General features: G+C 38.4%; 1 protein-coding gene across 2 annotated transcripts in view; it reads left to right on the top strand.

Moving 5' to 3' along the window:
• The window catches only part of DIAPH3 (diaphanous related formin 3), a 581,238-nt gene extending 554,737 nt beyond the window's left edge, over nucleotides 1-26,501 (top strand). For both annotated transcript variants that reach the window (XM_049853087.1, XM_049853086.1), the window contains one exon: nucleotides 26,185-26,501. In XM_049853087.1, coding sequence (XP_049709044.1) covers nucleotides 26,185-26,447 — 263 coding nt within the window. In that variant the 3' untranslated portion in view covers nucleotides 26,448-26,501. The remainder of the gene's footprint in view (nucleotides 1-26,184) is intronic.
• Nucleotides 26,502-26,987: the final 486 nt, after the last annotated feature.

The raw sequence follows: 26,987 nt of genomic DNA, 5'->3' as shown, positions 1-26,987 counted from the left end.
AAACCCACATCACAGAGTAGAACTGTCCCATAGGGCTTTCTTGGCTGTAATCTTTACGGTAGCAGAGCACTAGGTCTTTCTCCTGCAGAGCCACTGGGTGGGTTCGAACCTCCAACCTTTGTTAGCAGCGGAGCACTTAACCATTGCTTTTTCTATAATGGAAGGCAAGTTGAAGGTAACATTGGCTCATATACAGTACCACAAGAATAACACAGGATCAAAAAAAAAGCCACATTTCGGTATTGTTACTAGGGATTTTTCTTTATAAGGAATTTAGAATGTAATACTCAACAGACTGTCATTTCATAAAGTATTTCAAAAAGTAATTCCTTGAAAATTCATTTTTGGCCTTTTTTTAATAGGGATCATGGAGATCATTTAAAATTCAGATTAAAAAATATAATTTCCAATATAACTTAAGGCTCCAAGTTCATTTTGCAAGTCAGAGACTCAAGTTTGTCATATAACTTTGTGACAGTTTCCTCTGTCTTTATTTTTATGAACTATCGTTTTTATTATTTTAAAAATATATCACATGCTTCATGAATTTTTGCACATACTTTTGTTGCTTTCTTCTGAGATTGGGAAGTGTGCTATTTTTGTTCTGCAGCCCATTTCCATATTCGATTACAAATAAATCTACGATATTAGAGAAAGGCCATCAAGAGAACATTCGCTTTGAATTATCTTTACAAAGTAGAGAATGATTTGCACTGCTAATTCTCTTTGCTTCTTGGACTGATGACGTATATATTTAAAGCTGAGTTACAGAACAAGGACCAACAGAGAAATCTTTAAAAAGCACATCTGGTGTGTCACACTCCTGCTTAACATCTGTTAATGGCTTCCCACTTCTTACCATGTCCCAATACACCTTCACTGACCAGCTGCAGTCTACCTCTGGTCTCAGTTGCACGTCTCTTCCCTTTGCTTGCTACTCTCCACCCACAGGTACTTCTGCCTAAGGGCTTCATGCTGTCCCCTCTGCCTGGAATTTTGTTTCTTCCACTAAACCTATCTTGCTAACTCTTAATTACCCTTCTGCTCTCTCTTAAATATTATTTCCTTATAGAAGCTTTCCTCTAACTGCCTTCCTTCTGAAACGTAAATCAGGTCCCCCTTGTTACACTTCATAATTGCCTGCTTTACTTTTCCTTCATTGCACTTACAAGTTATAATTACATATTTGTTTGATTATTTGTTTAATGCCTGCCTCTCCCAATAGAGTGTAAGCTCTATGATTAAAGAGTTGGAGTCAGAGGAAAGACTTTATTATAATCAGTATTTCACACTTTTGACAGGTAAATTAGACCCAAAATAACTCCCAGGGAGTAACATACAGCCCGAAAAAGATGAAGTCAGAGTGAGACTATGTAGTACAATATAGGAGGTGCACCAGACAGATTTTCAGAGGCCTATTGAATGGGCTTGTGGTGGTGATGGGTTGTCTTTTACATAGAGAGAGTGTACCCTAACCATTGTCATTTGGCCATGTCTCTTGATTATTCTCACCTCTGTTTCCTAATCAGCAAAGGAAATCTATGATATTGTCAATCTCAATCAAAAGACTCAAATGAGGCTTAAGCTCTAGTATTCCTTCATCTTCAGAAGATGACATCTGGTCATGAGCCACACCAAGGACCCCAGACACAGCCAAGAGTACAGAGCTTTTTTATGGGGGAGAAGGGATTGATGTAGAAGTACTAGGGGAGGGGTACAACTCTAAACGCTATTGAAGTAAATGACCTGTTTTGTTATAAATTCACAATGAATTCTTTATCATTAACACTGCTTATTAATCCAATAGTCCTGATCTCAATCCTTTTTTCTCTGTCATCAAAATTCATAGATAAATTCTGAGGTATTCAGTAAACAGCTAAGAAAAAATCAGGTCTGAAAGCTGATATATTCTCTTCTAAAAAAGAACTAGCCAATAATTTTCTCAAAGCTACAAGGAGTGTATACCGACTAAGATTTGGAGAAAAAAATAAAACTTCTATTTTTTGTTTTTGAAAACATAAAACAGAATGCTATCAGCTAGAGCTGGGGTATTCTACATTCTGAATCCTGTACATGGCTTTTTAAAATCCTTTTTTGACTTGTCTTAGACTGAAAAAAAAAAAAAAAGAAAAAATATTTTTTCTTTTTTTTTTTCTAGACTGAGTAAAGTATTTTAATCCTAACATGTACATTGCGTAAGCTTGACACTGAAGGGTCAGAATTATTTTTAACTAATGTTTTTTAATGTTTACAAAAGATCAGTGGACTGTGTCATTTTGTTTATGTTGCACATGAAAGAAATACAGTTTACATAGCCCTAAACACCCTTAGTCAGCCATCTACAAATAGGTTATGTACTTGAATTTTTTTTAAAAAGTTCCTCATAAATTTAAAATGTACTTGCTCTGAAACAATCTTTCCTCTGTTTCCTTCTTTCCCTTTGCCTAGCTTTGCTTCCTGTCTATTGCTTATGTTTTAAATAATATTTATATATCAGTTTCATTTATACATTAGTTCAGCAGAATTAAGCATAAGGAAAAAGTTGCACTAGTCCAGTTTTTATTTTAACTGCTGATTCTTTAGTGTGTTTCCTAAAACAATAGAGAGCATTAGGTTAGGTTTCATAATCTTTGATCTGATCTCAGGGTTCAGCAAAAGATAACTATTGTGTGGTTAAAAACAACACTATCGAAAGGAGTAAACAGAAATTCAGTCTTCATACAGGAAACCAAAAAAAAAAAAAAAAAAACGCATTGCCATTGAGTTGATTCCAACTCATAGCAACCGTAGGACGGAGTAGAACTGTCGCATAGGGTTTCCTTACAGAAGCAGACTGCCATATCTTTCTCCCTTGGAGTGGCTGGTGGGTTCAAACCCCTGACCTTTCTGTTAGCATCTGAGTGCTTAACCACAATGCAACCAGGGCTCCTCTCATGCAGGACAGGGATCTGTATAATTCTTGAGCTAGTCCTCCTCTTTCCTTTGGAAAATCCAAGAAGGTGGGATAATTTAAGATGCCCCAATATAGACTGACTTTGCTTACAAGCTAATTCTGGCCCTTTCATATGAGTCCGTTCTCCAGCAATTACTTAAATTTTAGATTATTACTAAAAAGCAAACTTCAGTTAACAGACCACTTTCCCTCTATATTCCTGCTGTCATTTCCTCAACACACCAGGCCCTTTCACTTCCCAGTATTTTTATATATGTTCCTCCTTCTGCCTGACCTGCCTTCTACCCTTCTTTATTAGACACACTTGTACTTAGATGTCAAGACCCCACAAAAATATCACCTCCTGCACATAGCTCCTCTGTCATCTTGGCTCCTACAGCATTTTTTTTTTTTTCATCTCTGTTTTGGCACTTATTTATAATTTATTTGTTTTAATAATGTTTCTCTCTGCTAGATATGAGTGCCTCCGGGTCTAAGACCTTACTCATCTCTGCATCCCCAGGCTCAGCACAATGGCCGGTGGGTGCGTAGTAGGCACTCCAGTACTCATTGTTTCAGTGCATGAATTAAGTAACCAATTACATGAAATGTCAGACAGACAGCCTTCTACTTTGAAACCAGTTGTATTCCCAAAAATAATTTTTAAGTCAGTTGTTTGGAACTCACAAAGCAATTTCCCACAGAAACAATGTTATGAATGGTGGTTAGATTCCCAGGCTAGCCCTCAAGAGCCTATTTAACCCATAGTGTAGCTGAAACACTATGCAGTTGCAATGAAAAATAGCAGAAAACAGCACTATTGCAAATGTGCAGTGTTTTCGTTACGTTAGCTAAATACAATTCCTCTTCTGTATAGAAACTGCAGTCCAGGGCAAATCATACCAATGGGCAGGCATGGCATGATGTAGCAACAAGAGCAGGATAGCTGAACATAGGCCAAGCTTTTTCACTAACTCCCCTTACAAAGACTTTAACTTCACCATGGCTGAGTTCCTACATCTGCCCAGCAGACTTGGTAATCCTTACCTGCTCCCCCTGAAGAAGCACCAAGGAAATGTATATAAAATCACATTGAAATATGCAGAGCACTTTGTAAATGCAGTGTGTATCATGGCATAAAGTAGCCACAGGAAAATGAAAGTAAACTGAATTGCAAACATTTAATATAGTGGAAAATAAAGCAGCCAAGTGGGAGTTTAAACCTCAGCTGGTCTGACCCCAGAGTCTGGGAGCTGGGTTACTGCCATGTTCCCGTGTGATCAACTCTAAGGCACAATCATTAACCTCTCTGGACTCTAAATTTCCTCCTGAGTAAAGTGACATTGTGCAAATCAAATGACCTTCCAGTTCTTATAATCTGGATGTCCTTGTTTAAAATTATTTGCACAGAGTTGTAACTTTGATGGCATCAGAAATGTCCTAGAGGGCTCATTATTATATGGTCCAAATGTCCTCAATTGGCTCTTCTATGATTAGCTTGCTTCAAGCACCAATTGCCTGCATTATATTTTTATGCTTGATACAGTTTTTTTCTTACTAGGCTGAATATGCCCACCTTCAAACCAATGTGTTGCCAGCATCTGCCATCAAAATCTCCCATAATGTCTCCATCCAAACAAGAATAACAAGCTTCTTGTTTCCAACTTGGGATTCTGGCTTCTCCCGTGAAGAAAGAGGTTTTCCTTCATGATTACCCCGAGAGTTTGTCACTTGATTCTGGTGCAGTGGGTATATACTTTAGCTGTCTAATCAAGCTTTATTCTCTATTAGGAGCCATCTGTTTGCCGATGACTACTCTGTTTTTTTATTTTAGTGCAATCCATTTTAGTTCCTTCGTCTGTTTTTATCATACCGCCTGCACTTCTCATTCTTCCACGTCATTCCTTCCTTCCTTTTGTGTGGGTGAAGGAGGGGACAGAGTGTGAGGAGCAGGAGTCTTCGCTGTATTCTAAACAAAATGCTTGCGGCTCAAACCCTTCCCTCTGGCTGACTGGAATGCCTCTCTCCTCAGGCTGTCCAAGCCCTTTTTATTTTCTCCCCCATATCTAAGCTTTGTCAGAAATCTTCAGGACTTTCAGGAGACTTTTCTGGAGCAAAAGAAAGAAGTTGTAAATTCTAACAGTTTAACTTTTTCTAACCAAAGATTCACATTTGTCTCTTCCTCAGTCTTGCTCTCCCATGTCTGGGGCTTGACTGGGGAAAAAAAAAAGATCGCTTTTGAGTCGATTCCTACCCCTGGTGACCCCATGTATGTCAGAGTAGAACTATGCTTGCTCCACAGGGTTTTCAGGGGCTGATTTTTCAGAAGCAGACCCTCAGACCTTCCAAGGTGTCTCTGAGTGGACTTGAGTCCCCCAATATTTCGATAAACAGCCAAGTATTTTAATCTTTTGTCCCACCCAAGGACTCCTGGGGTTCGACTTAAAAAAACGAATAACAAAAAACAACCCCGCTGCCCTTGAGTCAATTGCAACTCATAGTGACCCTGTAGGGCAGAGTAGAACTGTCCTATAGGGTTTCCAAGGAGCGACTGGTGGATTCAAACTGCCAGCCTTTTGGTTAGCAGCCATAGCTGGCTGTAGTTCTTAGCCAAGTCTCCCCTTCTGTATAAACAATTGTTATTAGATTAGCCATATTATAAAAACATTTTCTCTGTAAAATTTCCAACATGATTTCGTACTAAACATGTCAATATTAGACAACCTATGTCAGGTGTTTTTTTCCATCATCTTCATATGTTCATCTGCAGCAGTGTCACCTGTCCTGTATCATAACCATCTGAACCAACTTAGTAAGTAGGAACTTTGTAGTATTTCGTAGATTGTCCCCTCAGGTAGGATTCTCTGCAGATAGTTTTGGATGTATCCAGGTCCTGGTGTTACTTCAAAGCTCAAATGAGACCCTACCATTGTGAAGCCTGCCTTCACTTAAACTATTCCTGGGTGGACCTCATGCCTCTAAAATCCTCTTGCATTTATTTTAGGTACAACCTTTTTGGCATTTAAAGAAACACTTAAAAAAAAAGTAAAGTCTGGTTTTTTGTTTTTGTCTCGGTTCCTTTTAGACCAGGGATAATTTCTTGGAGGTACCCCAGCTCTGTACCTTATGCATGTTGGTGCTCAATGAACATTTATTGATTTAGTATTCACGTATGTATTTGACTGACTTATTAGTAGTTGGGGTTTTCAACTGGATCCATTTTTTGACCTTTTCTATGATTAGCTTTTTGTCAGGGGTTTTGAATGCCCAGTTGTATTTCTTCCATCAATAGGTTATGTCTATAAATAGAAGTCTAGAGACATTTTTTAAGTGTTTAGAAAATAAATTGAATTAAGAGGCTTGGAGTTTAAAATCATAGATGAATATTGTGTTAGTTTGCAACAATTTATCTAGTTGAGGAAAAGATAATAGAGCCACCCCTTGTGACCAGAGTTTCAATGGCTTCCTTCAAAAATAGCCATTTTCAACTTTTTGTTTCCTTCTTCCTTTAATCTCTCATGTTATGAATAATATTTAGTTGAACTCCCAGAGCAACTGGGGGAAGAAAATCTTTGGAGCTGATTTTGGATAAAATAGGAGACATTAACTTTTGTGAATACTGATGTAAATTCCATGCAGTCTGGCTCTCAGGGCTCTTGAGCCATTCAGAGATTTAAATTTAAACACTTGGGTGTTTTTGACCACAAGAAAACCCACTGAAATACCAAAATAGGGAAGTTTTGGTTAATACCTATAGTATTTTATTATTGTTTTAATTGCCATTTCAGAAATTCTCAGATGGGTAATAATGACATGTTATCCCAAATGTCCTTCTATAGGTAGTTCATAGAATAATCATCCTATGTTACAATACTTTGTCTTTCATTGTTTCTTCTTTCCTTTTTTATCTTATCCATATCTGCTTGGCAACCAAGTCAAAACTGCCTAAAAAATATTATTCTAATTAATTACTCTCTGTGTCATTTAGATAAATCATTTCAAAGCATCAAGAAGAGATGCTAGGTTTTGTCCTGACTTGTCAAAAGAGTTAAAACTCTACTTCCTGTATTTGTTTTTTTATCCTTCTTGCAAGATGCTTTCTTTCTGTAAACTGCAAAACCTTATTGATCACAAAGGGCATTAATGGATTGAAAAGTTCAAATTATATTCTTTAAAATATATTATTTGTTGAAGGACAAATCCTTATATTAGATCAAAAGTTTTGTCCACTGTAATTCCATTTTGTAATTGTTTTATGAAGTCCAAACTAAGTTGTTTTCTCTCTGGTTTAAACATGTTGGCTGATTTTTAGACTTGGATGAATTTCACTGTAGTGCGATGTGACTCAAGCACCCAGGAGCTGTCAGGATGGCTCAGTGATTTACCGCTGGTGTCCTGCAGCTTTAACTGTAATCAGCAGATGCTGTGGTATTACCATAAATGTTTTCCTAACTGCTTCTGTCAAAAAGAGAAAATTCTTTCTGCACCAAGTCTGCCACTTCTGATTAAATTCAGCTTGCCTTCTTTTGCATAATTAATGTCCCATGATGATCTCTAACCTTTTGTTTTTAATATTGCCTCTTGGTCTAGACTCACCCTTTATGGGGAAGCTCAACTAAGAGTAGACAAAAAGAAATGGATAATGCTTTTACCTGAACCCCTAGCATCCCCATGGCTCTGAAGTTGTTACTATTTTATATACCATCACTTGTCAAAGATCATGAAAGGCTCTGGTCTTTGCAATGCTTTTCATTGTTGGGCCAGTGCTCTGTTCTACTTCTGAAGGCTGTTTCTGCAATGCTTTGGTGCACAGGGCTTTGCCTGAGGCTGTGTGATGATAGGATCTGCTTTAGAACGTGCTTAACCTGGGTATGTAAACTGTGATAAACCTCTGACATAAAACTGGAAAAAAGGCTTCCTATTCTTCTGCAAAACTTTCTATAGCTCTAGCCCAAAATAACTTAGAAACTGTATTCGCCACAACCAAGTGAATGTGTGCAAAACTTAAGTGTGTTAAAGATGAATACCTTGTTTTGTCATGGAAAACGTTTGATACATTATCTCAAAGGGAAAAGATCCTTGAATGTATTAAATAGCAGTACTTTCTACATGAAGAACCCAAAATGCGTCTTTGTTTTTCTCATTTGTTCTTTTAGAACCCGAGAGTACTCTTGCTTGGTAATCACCTATAAGTTGATTTTTTTCCCCCCTTTTTCAAATGGAACCTTGATGTGAATAGATATTCTTGGTGATGTTACTGTATAAGGTAAAAAGTGTACATGACATCTCTAAGGCACTAAATAAGACCTCAGCAACTGGCAGATTTACAGTTTAGAACCGCGCTGTAATCGTATTATCTGAAGTTTTAGGGCTCCTGTGTTTCAGAAGAAAGGAGGAATGCTGGAGCTTTACATTCTTCTGCAACTCACCTGCTTCTTTCTCCTATAGGCTATTCCACTAACAAATACTTATCATATTATTGTTAGTGTTTTTGTTTGTTTGTTTCTTTGTAGAATTAGAGAACTTTAGAATGGAGAAAAATCTTAGAGACCGCGAAGTGCTCATTTTATGACTGAGAGCACTGAGCCTAAATGATGATAAGTCACGGGCAGTGGCAGATTCAGTTTGGGGATTTCCAGCTTTTGACTATTAAAATGTTAACTCTGAATGTAGATTTTAATTTTAGCTCAGAGTAAAGCCAAATTAAAAAAAAAACAAAAAACAGGGATTTCAAAGTAAATGTGTTAGGCCTCAAATAGGTTCCACCTAAAAGCAAGTTTTAAAACATACAAAATTTTGTTTTGCCTTCCCCCCAGCCCTTACGTAAACTCTGTTATCTCCAAACTCTTCGAGCTTGTAGCTTCTTAGGTCTCCTGCAGCTCCAATATATTCTTTGTCTACACAACAAAAGCAGGACCACTTCTACCATCTCTGTTATTGGTCATCTCTCCGTATTAGCCAGCCACTTGTATAACAGAGAGCACCCCATTCAACAGGATAAGTAGGCTATGATCCAGAAGACAATGGCAATGGCCACTTGAAACTAAAAGATTTTTAAGTTTTCATCCTGGATCTGCCTTTCCCCATCTCTATCACCAGAGTAATCCACTTAGCTTCTCTGTGCAATTTTTTTTGTTGGTAAATGGAGATAAACGATAACCACCTCCTGGGAGGATTAAATGAGTGCTGTGTGTGCCAGTGTAGCCACACACCTGCTTATTTTAGACCTGCATTTGATAGCCAGCAAGAGCTAGGTAGACACTGAGAGAAGGCTAGGATATAAGAACAAGAAGGCTTTTATTTAACTAAACAAGGGATTTCAATGGTTCTTCCTAGTTTGTTGCCTCATTCGAAGCTTATTTGTGAACACAATGTGTTAGTTACTACTTAAAAAAGAAATGTCACAAATGAGTCTTTTTCAAGGTATTTGAAGGTGAGAGTTGATGAAGTCGCTTAGAAAAGCACCAACATTTTAGGAAAATGGGGAAGATTTCTGTAGCTTTAAGAAAGGAAAATCTTCCCTCCCTTTACACCACCCTACCCCCAAAAAACAAAAAAAGCCAAATCCATTGCCATGGAGTCAATTCAGACTCATAGCGACTCTATAGGTCAGAGCAGAACTGCCCCATTGAGTTTCCAAGGAGCGGCAGGTGGATTTGAACTGCCAACCTTTTGGTTAGCAGCTGAGCTCTTAACCACTGCTCCACCAGGGCTACACACACACATTAAAAAAAGTTTTTTATACTTTCTTTCTTAGCTTGAAAAACTTTAGAAGCCCTGCCTGAAATCCTCAAACTTGATTTTAAGTACCCTGCTGTTATGCCTTAAGAGTGAGCTGTAAGATGATTTTAAATGAGAAGAACTGTAATCTATAAGTATTACAGCTGCCATTCTCATCGGATATATTATTCAGAATTTGAATTTCCACCCACCGTATCACAGCAAATTAACACATAAATACATATCACAGGATGTGTCACTTTAACCATGAATTCAATGACACTACAAGTGAGCGTAAACCAGTTTGTTGATGAAGTGGGTTACATTAAAAGTCTTACAAGTGGAAAAAATTTTTTTCTACAACATTAAAAAACATATCTTAGTTATTCCAAAAGCATCTAGGCCAAGTTTTGACCCAAAGTTTTCTTTCTTCAGGAGTACCTATGACTAATCTATCTGCTGTAATCGCCAGAAAAGTAGCCCAAACACAGCCTCTTTTAAGAGTTGCGATGAGAGGACGCTTTACAATGTCTTATATTTATATGGTGATTTGCACTTTCCAAAGAGCTTTTGTAGAGATTGTTTTTGTCAAAAAGTCCTTTGTAGGTTTGGCTTATTTGATCCGTCCTCAGTAAACAAAGAGAGGTGCGGACGTTCAGAGAGATTAAGAGAGCCCTCCTAGGATGTAAAAAGTAAATGATAGAGCGTAAGTGGAAACCCTTATAATTTTTCCTTTTATGTATAAACTAACTGCATAATAGAGTATTCTCTGATCTAAGTAGGCACAAATGTACAGTTTGCAACTAACCAGATGAGTCAAAGGAAATTGTTTATGTTTCTTTTTCATGTAAATTCAAAGAACAAACAAATCAGTGAGCTTGATAAACTAAAAAAACTGCTTAAGCTCAGTTAAAGGCAGATCTGTAAAGACAGCAGGGAAGAGAATAAAGCTAACCTTTTCTCCCACAAAAGGGATTTTAATTTACCTGAGGAGATTGCTCTACCCTCTCAGGGAGGGCCCTGAAGAGAGACACAGCAGCAAAACAAAAAACATTCTAGTGTCTGGTAAACAGTAACTGACCTCTGGGCCTTAGTTTTTTGCCTGTATAATGGAAATAACAACACGAACTTTCTAGGGTTGTGTGAGAATTAACTGGGATATGGGTTACCATGAGTCGGAATCTACTTGACAGCAACTGACGACGTGGTATTAAAGCAACTAATCGTGCTGGCACACAAAGAGGCGCAGAAAGTGGTAGCCTTATCATCATCACCATTTGGATAAGAGCCAGTGAAAGATTTCTGTTACGTAGAATGTAGTTGAAGAGCCCCTGGGTGGTACAAATGGTTGAGCGCTCCACTGCAACCAAAAGCCTGGCAGTTTGAACCCAAGCGGTGCCTCGGAGGTCAGGCCTGTCAGTCTGCTTCCAAAAGGTCTTGAAAACACTGTGGAGCAATTCTACTCTGCACACATGGGGTCACCATGAGTTGGAATCAACTCAACGGCAACTAACAACAAAACAAGAATATCGTTAGAAGTATAGCTATAAGGGCGTCTGCTGTACCTACAGTTCCATTCTGAAAACACAAACAAGGGAGTTTAGATTCAGCCATTAAATCCTAGTCAAACTAGTATATGTTTTCATGATTAACTGAGTGAAGCGCAAGCAAAGGACAATGTTAGTGTAGATAATTTGGCATCCTAGATTAAGTCATTCATTCCATAACTACTTCCTGTGGCGTGTATTGTAGTTGAACGCTGTGCTGCTCTCTGATGGTGATACCACAGTAAACCAGACCAATGTGGTTCCTGCCCTCTTGGAGCTTACACTGTAGTAGAGGAGACAGACATGAAATATGTACACAAATGTGTAATGCTTGTGATAAGTGCTATGAAGCAAAAGAACAGGGTGCTGTGAGAATGTACCACAGTAGACAAGAGAAGTGAGTCACTCCTTGTGCCACAGTCCTTTCGGCCTGTTTTCAAAATGACCGTGGAAAGAGTGGGAAACTGGAACATCAGTCTCTTAAGAGAGGCCCAGGTAGTATGATGAATTCCGATCATTCTTCTCCCTTTAATATAGCATTGGTGGCAAGAAGGGACATGGACATTAACCGTAATGAAAGAACAGCGGCAGCAACTGTGCCTCAAACGCAGGTTTTCCTTTTCGTATGTCATTCTTCAAATCCTGTCCAATTCACCCTTTATAAACTATTCCAGATTTGATCACCTCCATACCTGGTTTTCTGCATAGCCTCTCTTATTCTCTCTCTCTCTCTCTCTCTGTTTCTTGTCTTTCAGTCAGTCCCCCAAAATTCTAGTTTGTTAGTTTTCTGTAGATTTCCCCTAACTCCTCCCTATTTCCTTCACATTGCTTGTGTTGCCTCCATTCACTGTCTCTTGCTACAAATGACATCCCAGCCCTAAGCATTTTCTTTTGAAATCTAACAGACCCACAGGACTTAAACATCAATGTTTAGTATTTAAGGGACATGTATCCTAATTTTGCTACAAGCCATAACAGAGACCAAATTCAGTAATGCACTAAAATAGATGAGAGGTATAACTGTTTATAACTGACTACTCAAAACACTTTGAACTGCTTTTCTTTCTGTGTCTTCTTTATACAGGGAAGGTGATAAACAAATATAAAGATGTATCATTGTGGTTAGATTGTAGGCTTCATGAAGACAGGAGTCATGTGTGGTCATTTTCTGCTATATCCCTGGCTCCTAGCACAGCCTGGCCTACTGTGTGTACTCAGTGTCTTTTTGACTAGCTAAATGGAAGCATATTGTCCATCTTATATCCTATGGTATACCAAGGAATTATGAAACATAATCTCTGCCCTCTTGAGCATAGAATCTTATGATGAATTATGACACATCTGCATGTGACGTACCGGTTTTAACACCACATGGGTTGAAAAGAACACAGACTCTACTTGAAGGAGATTATGGTCCTGTCGCTAGATCCTAGTGCGTAGCGGGAGCCCCCCCCCAAAAAAAAAACAGTGAACAAAAATCCCTGTGACACCAGGTAGACCAGGATGCACACCATATGAAAGAAGTACAAAATGCAGTAAGCATTCTATGGAAGGAGCCAGCACGACCATTTGGGAAATCAGGACGTGGTGTTTGATGAGATTTCAGGGATCACTAGACTATTACAGACAGTGATTAGGACTGGGGAATGGGGAACAGAGGAGGGCTAGTGTTGCATGGATAGTTCACTGCATAAGTAAAGCTTAAAAAATGAAAAATCATGTCTTAGTTTGAGGAATTGCACCATTTCCTAAAAGAATAGTACAGTTTCCTCAAGCATAGATTCCTAGTGAAAAAAGCTATGCGCTGAAACTTTAACACTTAATACTAGATTGAGGCATTTATGATTTGTTAATTTTCTTTAAAAAAACATAGAAAGTGATAATTTTATAATTCTGATCTCTCCATTTGCTATAAATTAGATAGTATTTGTTAAAAATATAAGTTTTTAAGTATAATAGTGCATGTAGTACTTTTGGAGTATCTTCTAATGCCCTAGTGAGTCTGGTCCACAGGTTTTGCTTCTTATATGAATAACTAGTTCTATGGCGAGTTTAAGTATAGACAATACTTTCTACCATATAATCAAAACCCCTGGAAATAAGCATTCCTGCTTCTGTTTAACTAGCAAGCTCAAAAGATTTTTAAGGTATTTGTTAGAAACAGTAAGGGTAAAATTGAAGTGTCTATGGTTCTCCTTTGGTTCTTTGTGCTAAAGTAGGAATACTGTTTGCTTCTCCTTCAGCATTTACAGCTTTGAAATGTTAAATAACAGTGCTCTAGTAAGGAGCCAGGAACTGAATCACAGGACTTGAAATTGAATCCAAGCTCCATCCTAACTTTAAAAATCACACTTCATTAGGCCGTACGAAAACTCATGTAAAACCCTCCTACAGACCTGGCACTTAATAAGTACCCAAACATGTTTGCATTGTTTTTATTGCTAGTTAGTCTTTTGTAAAACGGAACCCAAAAAGAAGAAAACTTGCAAAAATTATTTTATTAATAAGATGGTGAGAAAGTGTATATATGTTTGTTAGAGCTAATTCTGAGTTTCAATATTTGTAGACTGTATTATAAAATTTTAGGTTTTTGTTTTTTTTGGACAAAGTATTTTTGGTGTGTCGAAAAGTAAACCCCATTGGATAGATAAGGAGTGACCTCCCCATTGTAATTAATTCTTTACTATGATAAGAGAGCTATAAACGTGTAAGATAAGATTGCGTGTATTAAGAGAAATTGGCCACAAGACGTTACATTAGAGAAATAAAACGATTCACACTAGAAGATCCATGAGTGTACTGGTGCTAAATGGACTTGGTAAAACTGGAGAACAAATTGCTTCTGTCTTCTTCTAATCCAGGCAGAGACCCTTTCATGTCATGAGATTCTGTTAATTGCAATGGTCTATTAAAAAAACCAAAACCAAAGATGCCCTCGAGTCAATTCCAACTCATAGCGACCCTATAGGAGAGAGTAGAATTGCCTCTTGGGATTTCCAAGGAATGCCTGGTGGATTCAAACTGCCAACCTTTTGGTTAGCAGCCGTAGCCCTTAACCACTACACCAACAGGGTTTCTGCAGTGGCCTGGAGATTCCATCAATTGCAGTGGTTTCTTTCTTTTCTCCAAATAAAATGAGATGGTGGAAAAAGGTAGTACTATTGCAAAATCTAAGACCTTTAGAAATAAAATAATTAATTAGCAAATACATTATTATTATACCTCAGTATTTGTAGAAAAATGTACATGTTTCAAAGTTTTTAAGTCACTAAAACTTATTCAAAGTACTAGAAAGCCCACTTAAAGTTAGTGATTGGTGACAGGTGTGACTGTCTGACCTCTAGTGGCTATATCTTACAGCTGCATCTCAGTTGACTGCTTTAAAAAAGGGGGGGGGGAGGGGAACCCTTAAGACTATGAAAAGAAACCTGAGAGCCTCTTAATAGAGTTCTGAAAGTAAGTGTATAATTAGATTCCCTCAAGTTCTGTTAATTTAAGTTTTGGGGTACTGCTGCTGAGAACAGAGTTCAGAACCAAAGTCATTAATCTATGAGTTCAGGCACTTGAAATGTGTCAGCAGAACCTGCCATGAGGCCCAATAACCAATAAGTAATCTCTACACATTTCCAGTAGGCGTTCTAAGGTTCATAGTAAGCCCCCAGCATTGATGTTCAGCATTATTCCATAGGCTTGCATAGGCTTCCATTTTTTTTATATATGATTTAGGAAACCCTGGTGGCGTAGTGGTTAAGTGCTACGGCTGCTAACCAAGAGGTCGGCAGTTCGAATCCGCCAGGCGCTCCTTGGAAACTCTATGGGGCAGTTCTACTCTGTCCTGTAGGGTCACTATGAGTCGGAATCAACTCAACGGCACTGGATTTGGTTTGGTTTTGGTATATATGATTTTATATATATATATATATTAGATGTCTATATGAATAATGTGCCTTTCATAATGTGTAGATGTGTGTGTTTATATGAATATTTTCAAGTGCACATTGATAACATTGCTCTCCCTCATATAGTTTACCATCAAGCCACACATTTTGAGTTTTTTCACTAAGGATAATATATATTATTTTCCACTGATACAGAACCTGTTCTGTCACTCCACCATGTTTTTTGAGACAATGGATCTGAATTAAGGGTGCTGTTTGTGACCTAGGAACACACTGGAACCAACCAACAATTTTGGGACTATTCACTCTGAGATACTTACTATATTTAATATACCTCAAATTGGAAAAACATAAGAAAATCTGTATTGTCTTAAGGTTGAATAACAAAAAAGTGAGCATTCTGCTATGTGCTAGTAACTAATGTGTTTTCCTTTGTCTTTAAACACAAACCATTCTGGAATTTTTTTTTTTTTTTTTGTACTTTATATTTCAATGGACTGAGAACTCTTATTTATCTCAGTAGTTTAATGAACATGAATTACAAGACATTTATGGCTAATGTGGGTCTCCAATTTTTTTAATTATTTCAAATACGATGTGGATTATGAAGTTCCATATACTTGAAGGTTTCTTCTATGCTAACACTTGTAGCTTTTTCAAGAGAATGTTCGACAAATGAAACAACTAACAATTGCTGCGTCTTGTCCTCCTTGCCCATTTTCCTGCTCTTAACACCTTCTTTAGCTTACCAAGAGTACCGCACTCTAAGTCCTTTCTTTTCTGCCCTCTCTATGGTACATTTCTAGTGCTTTGTGTATTACGTTACCATAGAGACAGGAGGTGCTCCAAAGCCCCAGGAAGACAAGTAGAAGTAGGCCTTTGAGGAAACAGTCCCTGCTGGCTAGAGAAGCTGGCGGCTGGAATCTATAGCTGTAAACAGGAGAGAGGGACTCATGTAGCCAGATGCAATTGTGTATCCATGGAGTCTGAAGGGGCACAAGCCCAACCAGTGCTGCATTAAAAATAAGTCCTTTACAGAAACCAATTTCTCAGCTAGCTCAGTAAGGCTGGAGGTTTCATGGGAGCCAAACTTGGTGTTTTATTCACGAGAAAATAACTGAAATGATATTGACCTACTCCTTTTATTGTTTTCCTCATTAAAAGGGAGCAGCTTCTAAGAAAGATCCTCTTTGCCTGACTTACTTTGCCAATCAGAGCTCTCCCCTTTAAAATGAAGGTCGATATTCTTTGACTCAGCCAAAACCGTCAGAAGTCAAATTGCAGTTCTGAGCATAAGAGAGCCAACAGCCAGCACCCAGATCATTGATCCAAGTACCCTCCATCCAGAAATGAGTGCTGTATGTTTACTCTGAATTGTCATGTATTTCTTTCATATTTTAGAAACAAAGTTTTTAAACATTTCTCTGGATTTAATGAACTGTATTTCCTACCATAGGAGTCCCTGGGTGGCACAAGCAGTAAAGCACTCAACTACTAACCGAAAGGCTGGCAACAGGCCTAGCGATCTGCTTCCAAAAGGTCACAGCCTTGAAAAACCTTTGGAGCGCAGTTCTACTCTGACACACATGGGGTCTCCATGAGTCGGAATTGACTTGACCACAACTAGCAGCATTTCTTACTATATTAGTGCAACTCTTAGGTCATACTTGGTAATATTTTTATTTAGGAGAAAGCTGCTAAAGATTTTAAAATAATGTATGTATTTCTTCTCTTTTCCTTAGATTGTTAGGTGAAGCCCTGTGAGGAAAGGGGGATGAAGAGGAAAAATGAAAAATTTAAGAACAAAATAATGTGAAATATAATTTGAAATGAACAGATGTTGTTTTATGAATTACCTTTAAAACCAGCCCTTTTTTAGAGTGGAATAAGAGCCATGCTCTGAGGATTCAGCAGTCTAAGCAGGGACAGAATTCAGAAATCATCAACATATCCTATCAACATATCCAGCATTCCTAGGTTACCTGTCAGAGGGCATAATGTGCAAAACTGAAGAAGGCTGCGTGTCTTCTGAGGCTCTCACTTTCCTCAAACTGACGGTAGGAGGCAGTAGTGTACTAGCCTGAGCTAGTCTCTTTTACGGTAACATCTGTGACTCATGCCAGATTTCTCTTTTTCACTCATTTTCTAGAAATACATGAAACCAAAACCTTAGAAGTACCTTCATTTTTCATAATGAAACTTGGTACCATCAACCCAGTACAAGATAATGCTGCTATGCTATGAATAGAAAAATCAAAAGAGGCAGGCCTATCAGCTTCTAACATTGGCAACACTATGAATCTCAGCTTCAGTATAGGTCCTGTGCCAGTTTGGATAGGAGAATGACAAGGAACAAAGGTCCACCTCATTTTGGACAAAAAGAGAGTCACATATAACAGTTATATTCTTCTCATTTTCACTGATTTATAAATTAGTACAGAGCCATGAAGTCAAAGTAGATGAAGAGTTTTGGAGCAGTCACCTAGTCTTCCCATACCTAGGTGGCTGGGTGAACACAAGTGAAAACGTAGACATAGGAACAGTAGGCGTCATTATTATTTGCATTCAGGCTCCTTGAGTCCATTTTTCATTGCTGGTCGTTGTCTGTTTTGCCAGAGGACAGAAGTTACATCGATGCAAATTACCTTTTCAAAAAACAAAATCATGAAATGCTAAATGTTGGAACATGGCATTCTTCACTTGACTTTTTTTTTTGTAATTGAAAAGAGTATAATACTGGAAAAGCATTGTCCGTCTGTAGTGTTTGAAACTATCAATATGTTATCTTTCATTTATTGGCTAATCTTAACAGGTTATACATTTGGAATTTTTTCCCGTAGTATCGGGGATATATTTCTCTCTGCGTTCTTATTGTATTTCCCTATCAATCTCAAACAGCATGCATTTATTCAACAACTAACCATGATTAGGCAGGCAATCTGTGACCATAGAACAAAGCTAAGTTTACTAGTCCTTACAGGGGTGAGACTTATCTTGATTTTAGTAACTCTAGCCAAGTGAACTACACTTCCCTATCTTGTGACTAAAAAATAAATCATGAAATGAACAATATAAAAATATTTTATTTCTATTAGGATATGGATTTGTTCTAATTTGAGCTTTAAGTTTAAACTGAAGTTTTAAAAATTGCTTATTTTGTCCTAATTCCTGAATTATTTTTAGTAATAATTTTTATTAACATTCCAACAGTACATGAGATAAAGTTACTCATCACTGAAATTTTCTGTCAAGATATCCAGTTTCAAAATGTTATAAGTAATAGTACTGATAGATACTCCAGGTTCTAGACCTGTGCTTATCCACTTTGGTAGCCAGTAGCTGCATCTGGCTCTTGAGGTTTTGATACATGGCTAGTCTGAGTTGAGATGTGCTGTATGGGTAAAATGCATATTTGATTTCAAAGACTTATACCAGTTGCCATCGAGTTGACCCCAACTCATGGTGACCTCATGTGTGTCAGAGCAAACTGTGCTCCATAGTGTTTTCAGTGGCTGACGTTTCGGAAGTAGATCGCCAGGCGTTTTTTCTGAGGCACTTTGCTTGGATCGACAATCAATACCCATGGAAGCAGCAGTCAAGAAATCAAAAGATGAATTGCGTTGGGCAAATGTGCTATAAAAGATCTCTTTAAAGTGTTGAAAAGCAAAGATGTCACCTTGAAGACTAAGGTGCACCTGACCCAAGCCATGGTATTTTCAATCACATCATATGCATTGATGAATAAGGAAGACCGAAAAAGAATTGACACCTTTGAATTGTGGTGTTGGGAAGAATATTGACTATACCATGGACTGCCAAAAGAACGAACAGATCTATCTTGGAAGAAGTACAACCATAATGCTCCTTAGAGGCAAGGATGGGAAGACTGCATCTTACCTACTTTGGACAGGTTATCAGGAGGGATCAGACACTGGAAAAGGACATCATGCTTAATAAAGTACTGGGTCACAAAAAAGAGGAAGACCGTCAATGAAATGGATTGACACAGTGGCTGCAAGAATGGGTTTAGGCATAACAATTGTGAGCTTGGCACAGGACCGGGCAGTGTTGCGTTCTGCAGTACATAGGGTTGCTATGAGTTGGAACCGACTCGACAACACCTAACATGCAGAGATACCTATTTTAAAATCATCTTCTGCTTTGTCTATTGTGTTTGAATTGGGGGAGAAATTGTTATGTTGTTTTTGTTTTTACATAATTCGTTTCAATAAGAGTGTCTTGGCATGCTTAAAAAATTTTAATTATATACAAAATGTCATTTTTCTCTTTTTATCATTTTTACACATTTTGAATATGTAAGATAAAATAAACAGCAAAATGAAACCAAGAGAAGATAATTATTTATAGCATCAGTGAATCAACAGTAAGGAAAACCACAGGGATATGGGCTGCTGGCGGCCAGCACTAGCTTCAGTTATTGCATAGATTAAAAACATATATTTGTCACACACTCCACTATCATATGGACCCAGTGGTGCTTTTAAAAATTATATTTGTGGGTCTTTTCTTTTTCCTTTCACCAAAATAAAGGCATTGCTGGGGTGCAACAAAGCAGCTACTTAGTAGGTCAGAATAATAGTTAAGAGCAAGAGGTAGAGAATTATAAGGAGAGACCAGATTTCAGGAAGACTGAATACCCAGTACCGAAGACTGAATAAAAAATAAAAAAAAAAATAGATGTAATTAATTCAGGACACCAGAGTTCTGTATTCTTCCTCCTGTCATAGCTATCACAACCTCATCCTTGACCACAAAAGACAGGAGCTTGATTTTATATTTCATCTGAGAGTCTGCACTTCTAAGAAGCCAGTGCCCATTAGAACCACAATGTGATAAGGGAGCAATACTGACTTAAAGGGAATAATGCCTTTTTCTGAACCATAACTGATATATCCTGCCCTGGAAGGGCTTTTCCCCAAGGGCCTTCAGCCAAGGCCTTAGCCCCATCTTCTTAGCTCAAAAAGCATAATAGCCGTTGGCTGCAATATTTCCTCATTCACATGCCAAGTTACATATATTTATGTTTACTTTTTTCATCAGCAGCTTTCCTGATTTCCTGTTTCTTTTGTGTCACTCAAGAAACAATGGAAATGTTAGCTTAGACTGGTAGAGTTTGTTTTAAAGCTAAATCTATAGTCTGCCAAAGGTCTTGTGGGATCTAACGTTGGATGCAATCTAACGCCTTTATTCTCATTTTTATATCCAGAGGGTTGTCTGTATTTAAGAACCGTTCAACTTTTCAGCAATTTTCAGTATTTTCATTCAGTTTCAGAAAAAAGGTGTGGTGTAACGCAAGAATCATTTCTTATAGTAAGAATCATACAAGGAGTTAAACTGAGATAATAACTGAGTTTTCCTATCTTAAAGGAAAATAGCATGTATTCTTGTGCTATTTATTTCCGCAGAAACACAAACACAAGATGTGTGGACTAGATTCCTTTTCTGGTACTAAGACTAGCAGCTGGCTCCTTGCCTCTCTGTACTACAATCACCAGTGGCCCTGGGTATTGGCAGTGGTCCTAGATATACCAGACTTCCCTTCACAAACATCAATTATAATATCTTTAGGAGGGAAGAAAGGCTTGAATTTGATTCTGAAAACAGCATCACAGACTTTCTCTCTTTGGAGAATTAAGAAATCATCCTACTTTGCCTTAATATTTTTAGTTTCAGTTTGAAAGTCTGTTTTGGTAAGGGTTTGAGTCAAGAAGAAATTTTAAAAAAAAAAGCTTTTTATTCATACTCCAGCCTTTCCTTTCATTGAAAAGAATCCATGTGCCCAAGTGTGTCTTGTATTTGGAACCATCTCATTTCATATTAAAAGGATGAGCCTACATCTAAGATACTCCACTGGTTTCACCCCTTCAGGAGCAAGGGAGAATGAAGAAAAATAAGGATACAAGGGAAAGATTAGCCCAAAGGACTAATGGACCACAACCACCATGGCCTCCACCAGACTGAGTACAGTACTATGAGGTGGTGCCCAGCTACGGCCACTGACTGCTCTGACAGGGATCACAATAGAGGGTCCCAGACAGAACTGGCGAAAAATGTAGAACAAAATTCTAACTCAGAAAAAAAGACCAGACTTACTGGCCTGACAGAGACTGGAGAAACCTTGAGATTATGGTCCCTGGACACCCTTTTAGCTCAATAATGAAGTCACCCCGAGGCTCATCCTTCATCCAAAGATTAGACAGGCCCGTAAAACAAAACAAGACTAAAGGGGCAAGGTTGAGGAGGCAGGAGGGGCCAGGAAAGCTGGTAATAGGGAAGCCAAGGTTGAGAAGGGAGAGTGTTGACATGGGGTCGGTGGGGGGGGGGGGCAGGGGGAGGTATTAACCAGTGTCATCAAACAATATGTGTACTAACTTTAATGAGAAGCTAGTTTGTTCTGTAATCCTTCATCTAAAGTTTACAGTCAAAAAGAAAAAAGGATGAACCTTCATGCCTGAAATTACAATTTCTTTCATTCCTCTGAACACCTATATAAAGTTCTCTCTAGCTTACAGGGTGGTAGTATCTCCCATGTTCTTTGGAAGTTGAATATTTAGAAACTAAGCATGTGTTTTTGATGGAATTTGTGTTCAGGTCAGCCCACATAGAGCCACCAATAGCAAACTTTTAAAACAGCTACCAGCTACCAGTTGCTGTCAAGTTGGACTGATGGCAACCTATGTGTGTCAGAGTAGTGCTGTGTTCCATAGTGTTTCTTTGGAAGTACGTCTCCAGACCTTTCTTCCAAGGCACCTCTGGGTGGACTGAACCTGCCAACCTTTTGGTTAGCAGCGGAGCACATTAACGGTTTGTACCACCCAGGCACTCCTTTAAATAATAGTAATAGCAAAAGACATCTGGCCTTGAGCCACCATCATAATAAGGTTTCTATATAAATTTGAACTTCCAACTTCCTCTACCTTTAGGCATATTTTCTAGGTGCAGTGGAGTAGGAGACTCCTCCAACCCCTATTCATTTATCTGCTTTGCAATTCAAGGTATAGCTCCCCCAATTCAACACACTGGGTCTCCCGTAGCCTGGGATAAAAGCAAAGAGAAAGAAGCGGAGGGCCAGGCTGGGGATTGTGGGGACGCCAGTGAGATGTGTGAGGGCTACGGGTGAAGAGTTATTATCTATGAATTTCTAACAGAGCTCTGAACTCATTCTTACGCCAGCCCTTGTGTACTTTTCTTTTTATTTCTCCAGTGGTCTCAGGAATGACCTCTTTTGTTTTTATACCACCTTGCCTGTTGCTTCTCAGGAAAGATTATCCACCTGAAACCACAGAGGAGTCAAATACCACCACAGTTTTTCCCTTATCATTATGTCCCTAAAGCAAGCCCACAGCTATTTTGAGTTTCCTCAAAGGAGTAGAAATGTCTTGCTTGCATTGCCCTCCCATTTTTCTTCACCCAAGCCCCCAAAGAAGTTCAAACACTAAACACTAAAAGAAAATCTCAGCTTTTGCTGGCCATTTCACCCTTGGATCCAGTTTAGGTCAAGTAATGGAGGACTAAGATATCCAAGTGAATATAAATACCATCCTTGTTTTTAGCAGCATGCAGTTCATTAGTCAGCTTGAAAAGGGTTGTTCCGGAAGAGTAAGGGGTCAAAAGCATGATTGTGGGTTCAAGAGAAATATGGGAAGAGAGGAACTGAGACTGTAGTATGGGTGATCCTTTCAAGATGTTTTGCTATAAAGAGAGCCAAGAATTGAGGTAATTAACTGTAGCAGGGTGTGGGGTCGAATAGAGATTTTTTTTTTTCCTAAAGTTTAGGGCTAGTACACCATGCTTGTATGCTTGAGGATAATGATCTCATGGAGAAGAAAACTGGCTGCCAGAGCGATGTCCTTGAACAAATGAGAGAGGGCGGTGTCTGGTGCGCACGTGGAGGGGTAGGCCTCAGAAGGGAGCCCAGAAGGTTGATGCTGCTGATAGGAGAGAAGTCATGTATGTGTGTAGTATGTAGATGGTAAGTGTGGAGGGGGGAGCTCGTGGGAATTCTCTTCTGACTGCTTCTATGAATGAGTTAATTGACAGTGCAAGAGAACATAATGGCAGTTTGAAAAGAGAGGAGAAGGTATGGAATAGTTGTCTCAGAGAATGGGAGAGTGGTTGGACTAGGGAACTGTAGTGGGCTTACTATCAGACTTGAAGTTCATCAACATGAATTTCAGCAAGACCAGGAAAGAAAAGGAGAATGTGTGCAGCAGTGGACATACTGCACTAAGGCGGATTACAAAGCTAGACTATCTTCTTTACAAAGTTTTCAGGGAGAACTAAATGTGTCAGAAGGCATTTTGAAGTCGAAGTACAAGACATCGCTATTAAACTTAGCTTTGAATTACTTAGCACTTTCCTTTGGCAGAAAGCTTTTCAAATTTCTTTACAACAGCCTCAGTGTCTCTAGAGACAGCATTTGGCTTCTGCCACTGATTTACTCAGTAACTAAGTCTAAGCAAATGACTTAACCTTTTTCTGCTTTCACCTTTCAATTTATAAAATGAGGGTGATAGTGTTCAAAATGGAACAAATGTTTTAGAAATAGAGGTGCTACATAAATACAAACTGTTATTAAATGATATCTCAGCCCTCACTGGTACGGTCACTCTAATGTCAGAGGTCAGCATATCTGAACAAACCGCAGTCCTTGGGTGGGACAAGCTTCCCTGAGGAAACTTTGAAGGGGAGGAAAAGAAACCTGCCTTTAAGTACGCAGACACCAGGCTCAAGGTGCCACCACGTTATTTAATTCTCACAGTTCCTCTTTGAGATTGATCATTATCCCTGTTTTGTAGTGGAAGAACTTGAGACTCAAACTGGTTAAGTTACTTGCTAAAGCTGGTAGTAAAGCTTGGATTTCAATCCAGATGTACTTTAAACTCCCCTGCTCTTTCCACTTTACCACATACACAATCGGAGTTGATACCTCATAGCCACAGAAGGCATAGTGTATATTATACTGGCCATATTATCCAGACCTGTATTTTAGCCAGTTTAATCTCTCCTCTCACATCAAACATTTAACTGGAGTTGCCCAGTAGCAGAATAAACTGGTTTGTTGGAGATACCACCATATTTTGGAGTAGTTTACAAGAAGCCCAATGACAAGAAAGCTAGGAAGATTTGGGGGAAGGAGCAGTCAGCTGACTACAAATCTGCCCTTAGCTACAAATGCACTTTTCATATCCTCCTTGAGGTGGGAGTGGACTCTAGGGAGATAAAATCTGTGTGGTCATGGAAGCTGCGGGACACCATGTCCCTTGTGTTCTTTCCCACAAATGCAGTACGTACATTACAAGCCATAGAGCATAAACTAAGAGAAAAAGCACGGCTCCGTTAGGTGGTGATTTTTGACTAACAATTGCCCACCTGATAGAGAAGGTGATAGGAAAAGTGTATTTATTTTCTTCCAACAGCTGAAAGGTGATCATACTTCTAAAATTTGTTGAGATTGTTCAAGAAAGTGTGTAAAATACTCATCCATCACTGGAAGCCCCTGGCCAGGAAATGACAGTGCAGTAAATATCTTCAGCAGCCACCTTTGAATATACAAGCTGTTTTTGGTTGGAATTTGCAGCGCTCACATAAAACACGCTGTCATGAGTGACTGCCTGTGCTCCGAAGTCATTACTGTTGGGATAATGGAACATCTCTCAGCGAATAACCAAAAAACTTTAAATGTCACGTCAAGTTTGTCGAAGCCATTTTCAAGCCCTGTTCAAGGTTACATGAATATGGAGGGTGTCTGTTTTAAAAAAGTTTGAGGTCTATGAGAGAGATCACTCATAAGATTTTGTGATGTGAGTCAGTTAATTAAAAAAAAAAAAAAAATGGTGCTCTTTGGGAAAGTCAATCAGCCAGAGCCATTTAATCATTAGCTGTTACAACTCACTCCTTACAGCCGTGGTAAGTCAAGATCATTGTCACTTACCAGTAAAAGAATGTATGTATCTAGGTGTACATGGATATAGGTACACATGCACATAGGGTTACCATAAGCTGGAATCCACTTGATAGCAATGGGTCTGGTTTTTGTTTTTGTGTTTTTTTTTGTACATAGATATATTCATATGTGTATATATTTAATAACTAAATTATGACATAATTCTGGTTTGCTAGGAAGGTTTAACAATTTGCCTGCCAAATTCAGTGTTTCTTTTAAGGGAAATCGTTGGCTTTGTTAAATTCTTATCAGAAACATTCCTCTTTGGCTTTGTTCAAAAAGGAAATTAATGTCATTATTATTCAAGTAGAATGTGGAAATAATTTATTTATCCAACACAGATTTATTGAGCGCTGCTTTGTACCAGAGAGTCCCTGGGTGGTGCAAATGGTTAATATGCTGGGCTGCTAACTAAAAGATTGATGGTTCAAGTCCACCCAGAGGCACCTCAGAAGAAAAGCCTGATATGCTACTTCTGAAAACTTAGCCATCGAAAACCCTACAGAGCACAGCTCCATATGGGGTTGTCATGAGTCGGAGTCGACTGTCAATAACTGGTGGTACTTCGTACCAGAGCCATTCTAGGCACTGATGAATACAGCAGTATTTAAAACAAAGTCTCTGCTGTCTTGAAGCGTGTGTTCTAGTAAAGAGACAGACAATTAACAAGTAAATGAATATATGATGATTGGTGGTCATGAGTTCTTTGAAGAAGAAGGTGAGGGCTTGGGATAGAGACTGATAAAAAGGGGGCATGCTATTTTGAGATAGATGGTTAGAGAAGGCTTCTTCAATTAGACGACATTTGAGTAGAGACCTGAATGAAATACGGGACCAAGTCCTGATAGTAACTGAGGGACGGGCATTTCAGGCATAAAGGAGGAAGGAAATGAAAATTGATTCGAATGAAGTCGTCTGTTATATTTTAGTTTACTCTTAACCTCTGCATGTTTATTTTAAATCTACCTTACTCTGTTGAATATAGAAATTTTTTTTTTTTTTTCAGTTTGGTCTAAAAGGATGTGTTTGTTGAGAGTAATTGTTTTAAATTTATGCTTCATAACTATGCACAGTCTTGGTTTTCACAGTGATAAGTTTTATGTTTCTTCTCTACTGTAGAAAATCAGAAAGTGCAGTTGACAGAAGGGTCACGTTCACACTACAATAGCAATTGCAACTCAACAAGGACTCCAGTCGCCAAGGAGCTTAATTATCATCTAGACACTCGCCCGTCTGCAGGGAGGATCAAGGCAGTTGAGAAGAAGGAAGCCTGTAATGTAGAAAGCAGCAGAAAAAAGGAAATGGAACTTCTTGGCACTATTTCTAAACATGAATCCATTCCCGAAGTTGAAGCCCTGCTGGCAAGATTACGAGCTTTATAAATTAAACTGGTAAAAAATGATTAAGCCAAATATAAAGCCATGCTCAGAGCTGTAACACTTGAAAAAAATTGCTTTTATAAGTGACTTTATATAGTTTTAAATTATGATATATATTAGAAATATAAAGCTAAATGCATGATTGCAGTGCTTTTTCTATGTACTTGAGGCTTTGGCTTATTGAAGATTGTAATGGGCTTTAATGTTCTTTTGTGTCTCTTGGCATTCATCTGTTCTGTATTTGGTGGTTAAATTATACGTAATGCTTTAGAGAGTGGGTAGGTGACCATGTGTTCAGCAACGTGTCCTTAAGAAAATACCATCTTTCTAAGGCACTGTATTTTTTTTTGTTTTTACTTTTTTGAACATTAATGAATGTCCAGTCCCCAGCCTCATGTCTTGGTACATATCCATGTATGTTCCATGTATATTATTTATATTGGCCCAGGTTTCTCTTTAATTAGGATCTACCAGCGTAGCATCAAAAACACACAACTGAATATGTGAAGAAATGACTGGCAAGCTCATTAACATCATTGTTGA

The sequence above is a fragment of the Elephas maximus genome, chromosome 14, assembly GCF_024166365.1.
Source record: "Elephas maximus indicus isolate mEleMax1 chromosome 14, mEleMax1 primary haplotype, whole genome shotgun sequence".
In the NCBI taxonomy this organism is placed as follows: Eukaryota; Metazoa; Chordata; class Mammalia; order Proboscidea; family Elephantidae; genus Elephas; species Elephas maximus.
This window is presented reverse-complemented; position numbering and strand designations above follow the sequence as displayed.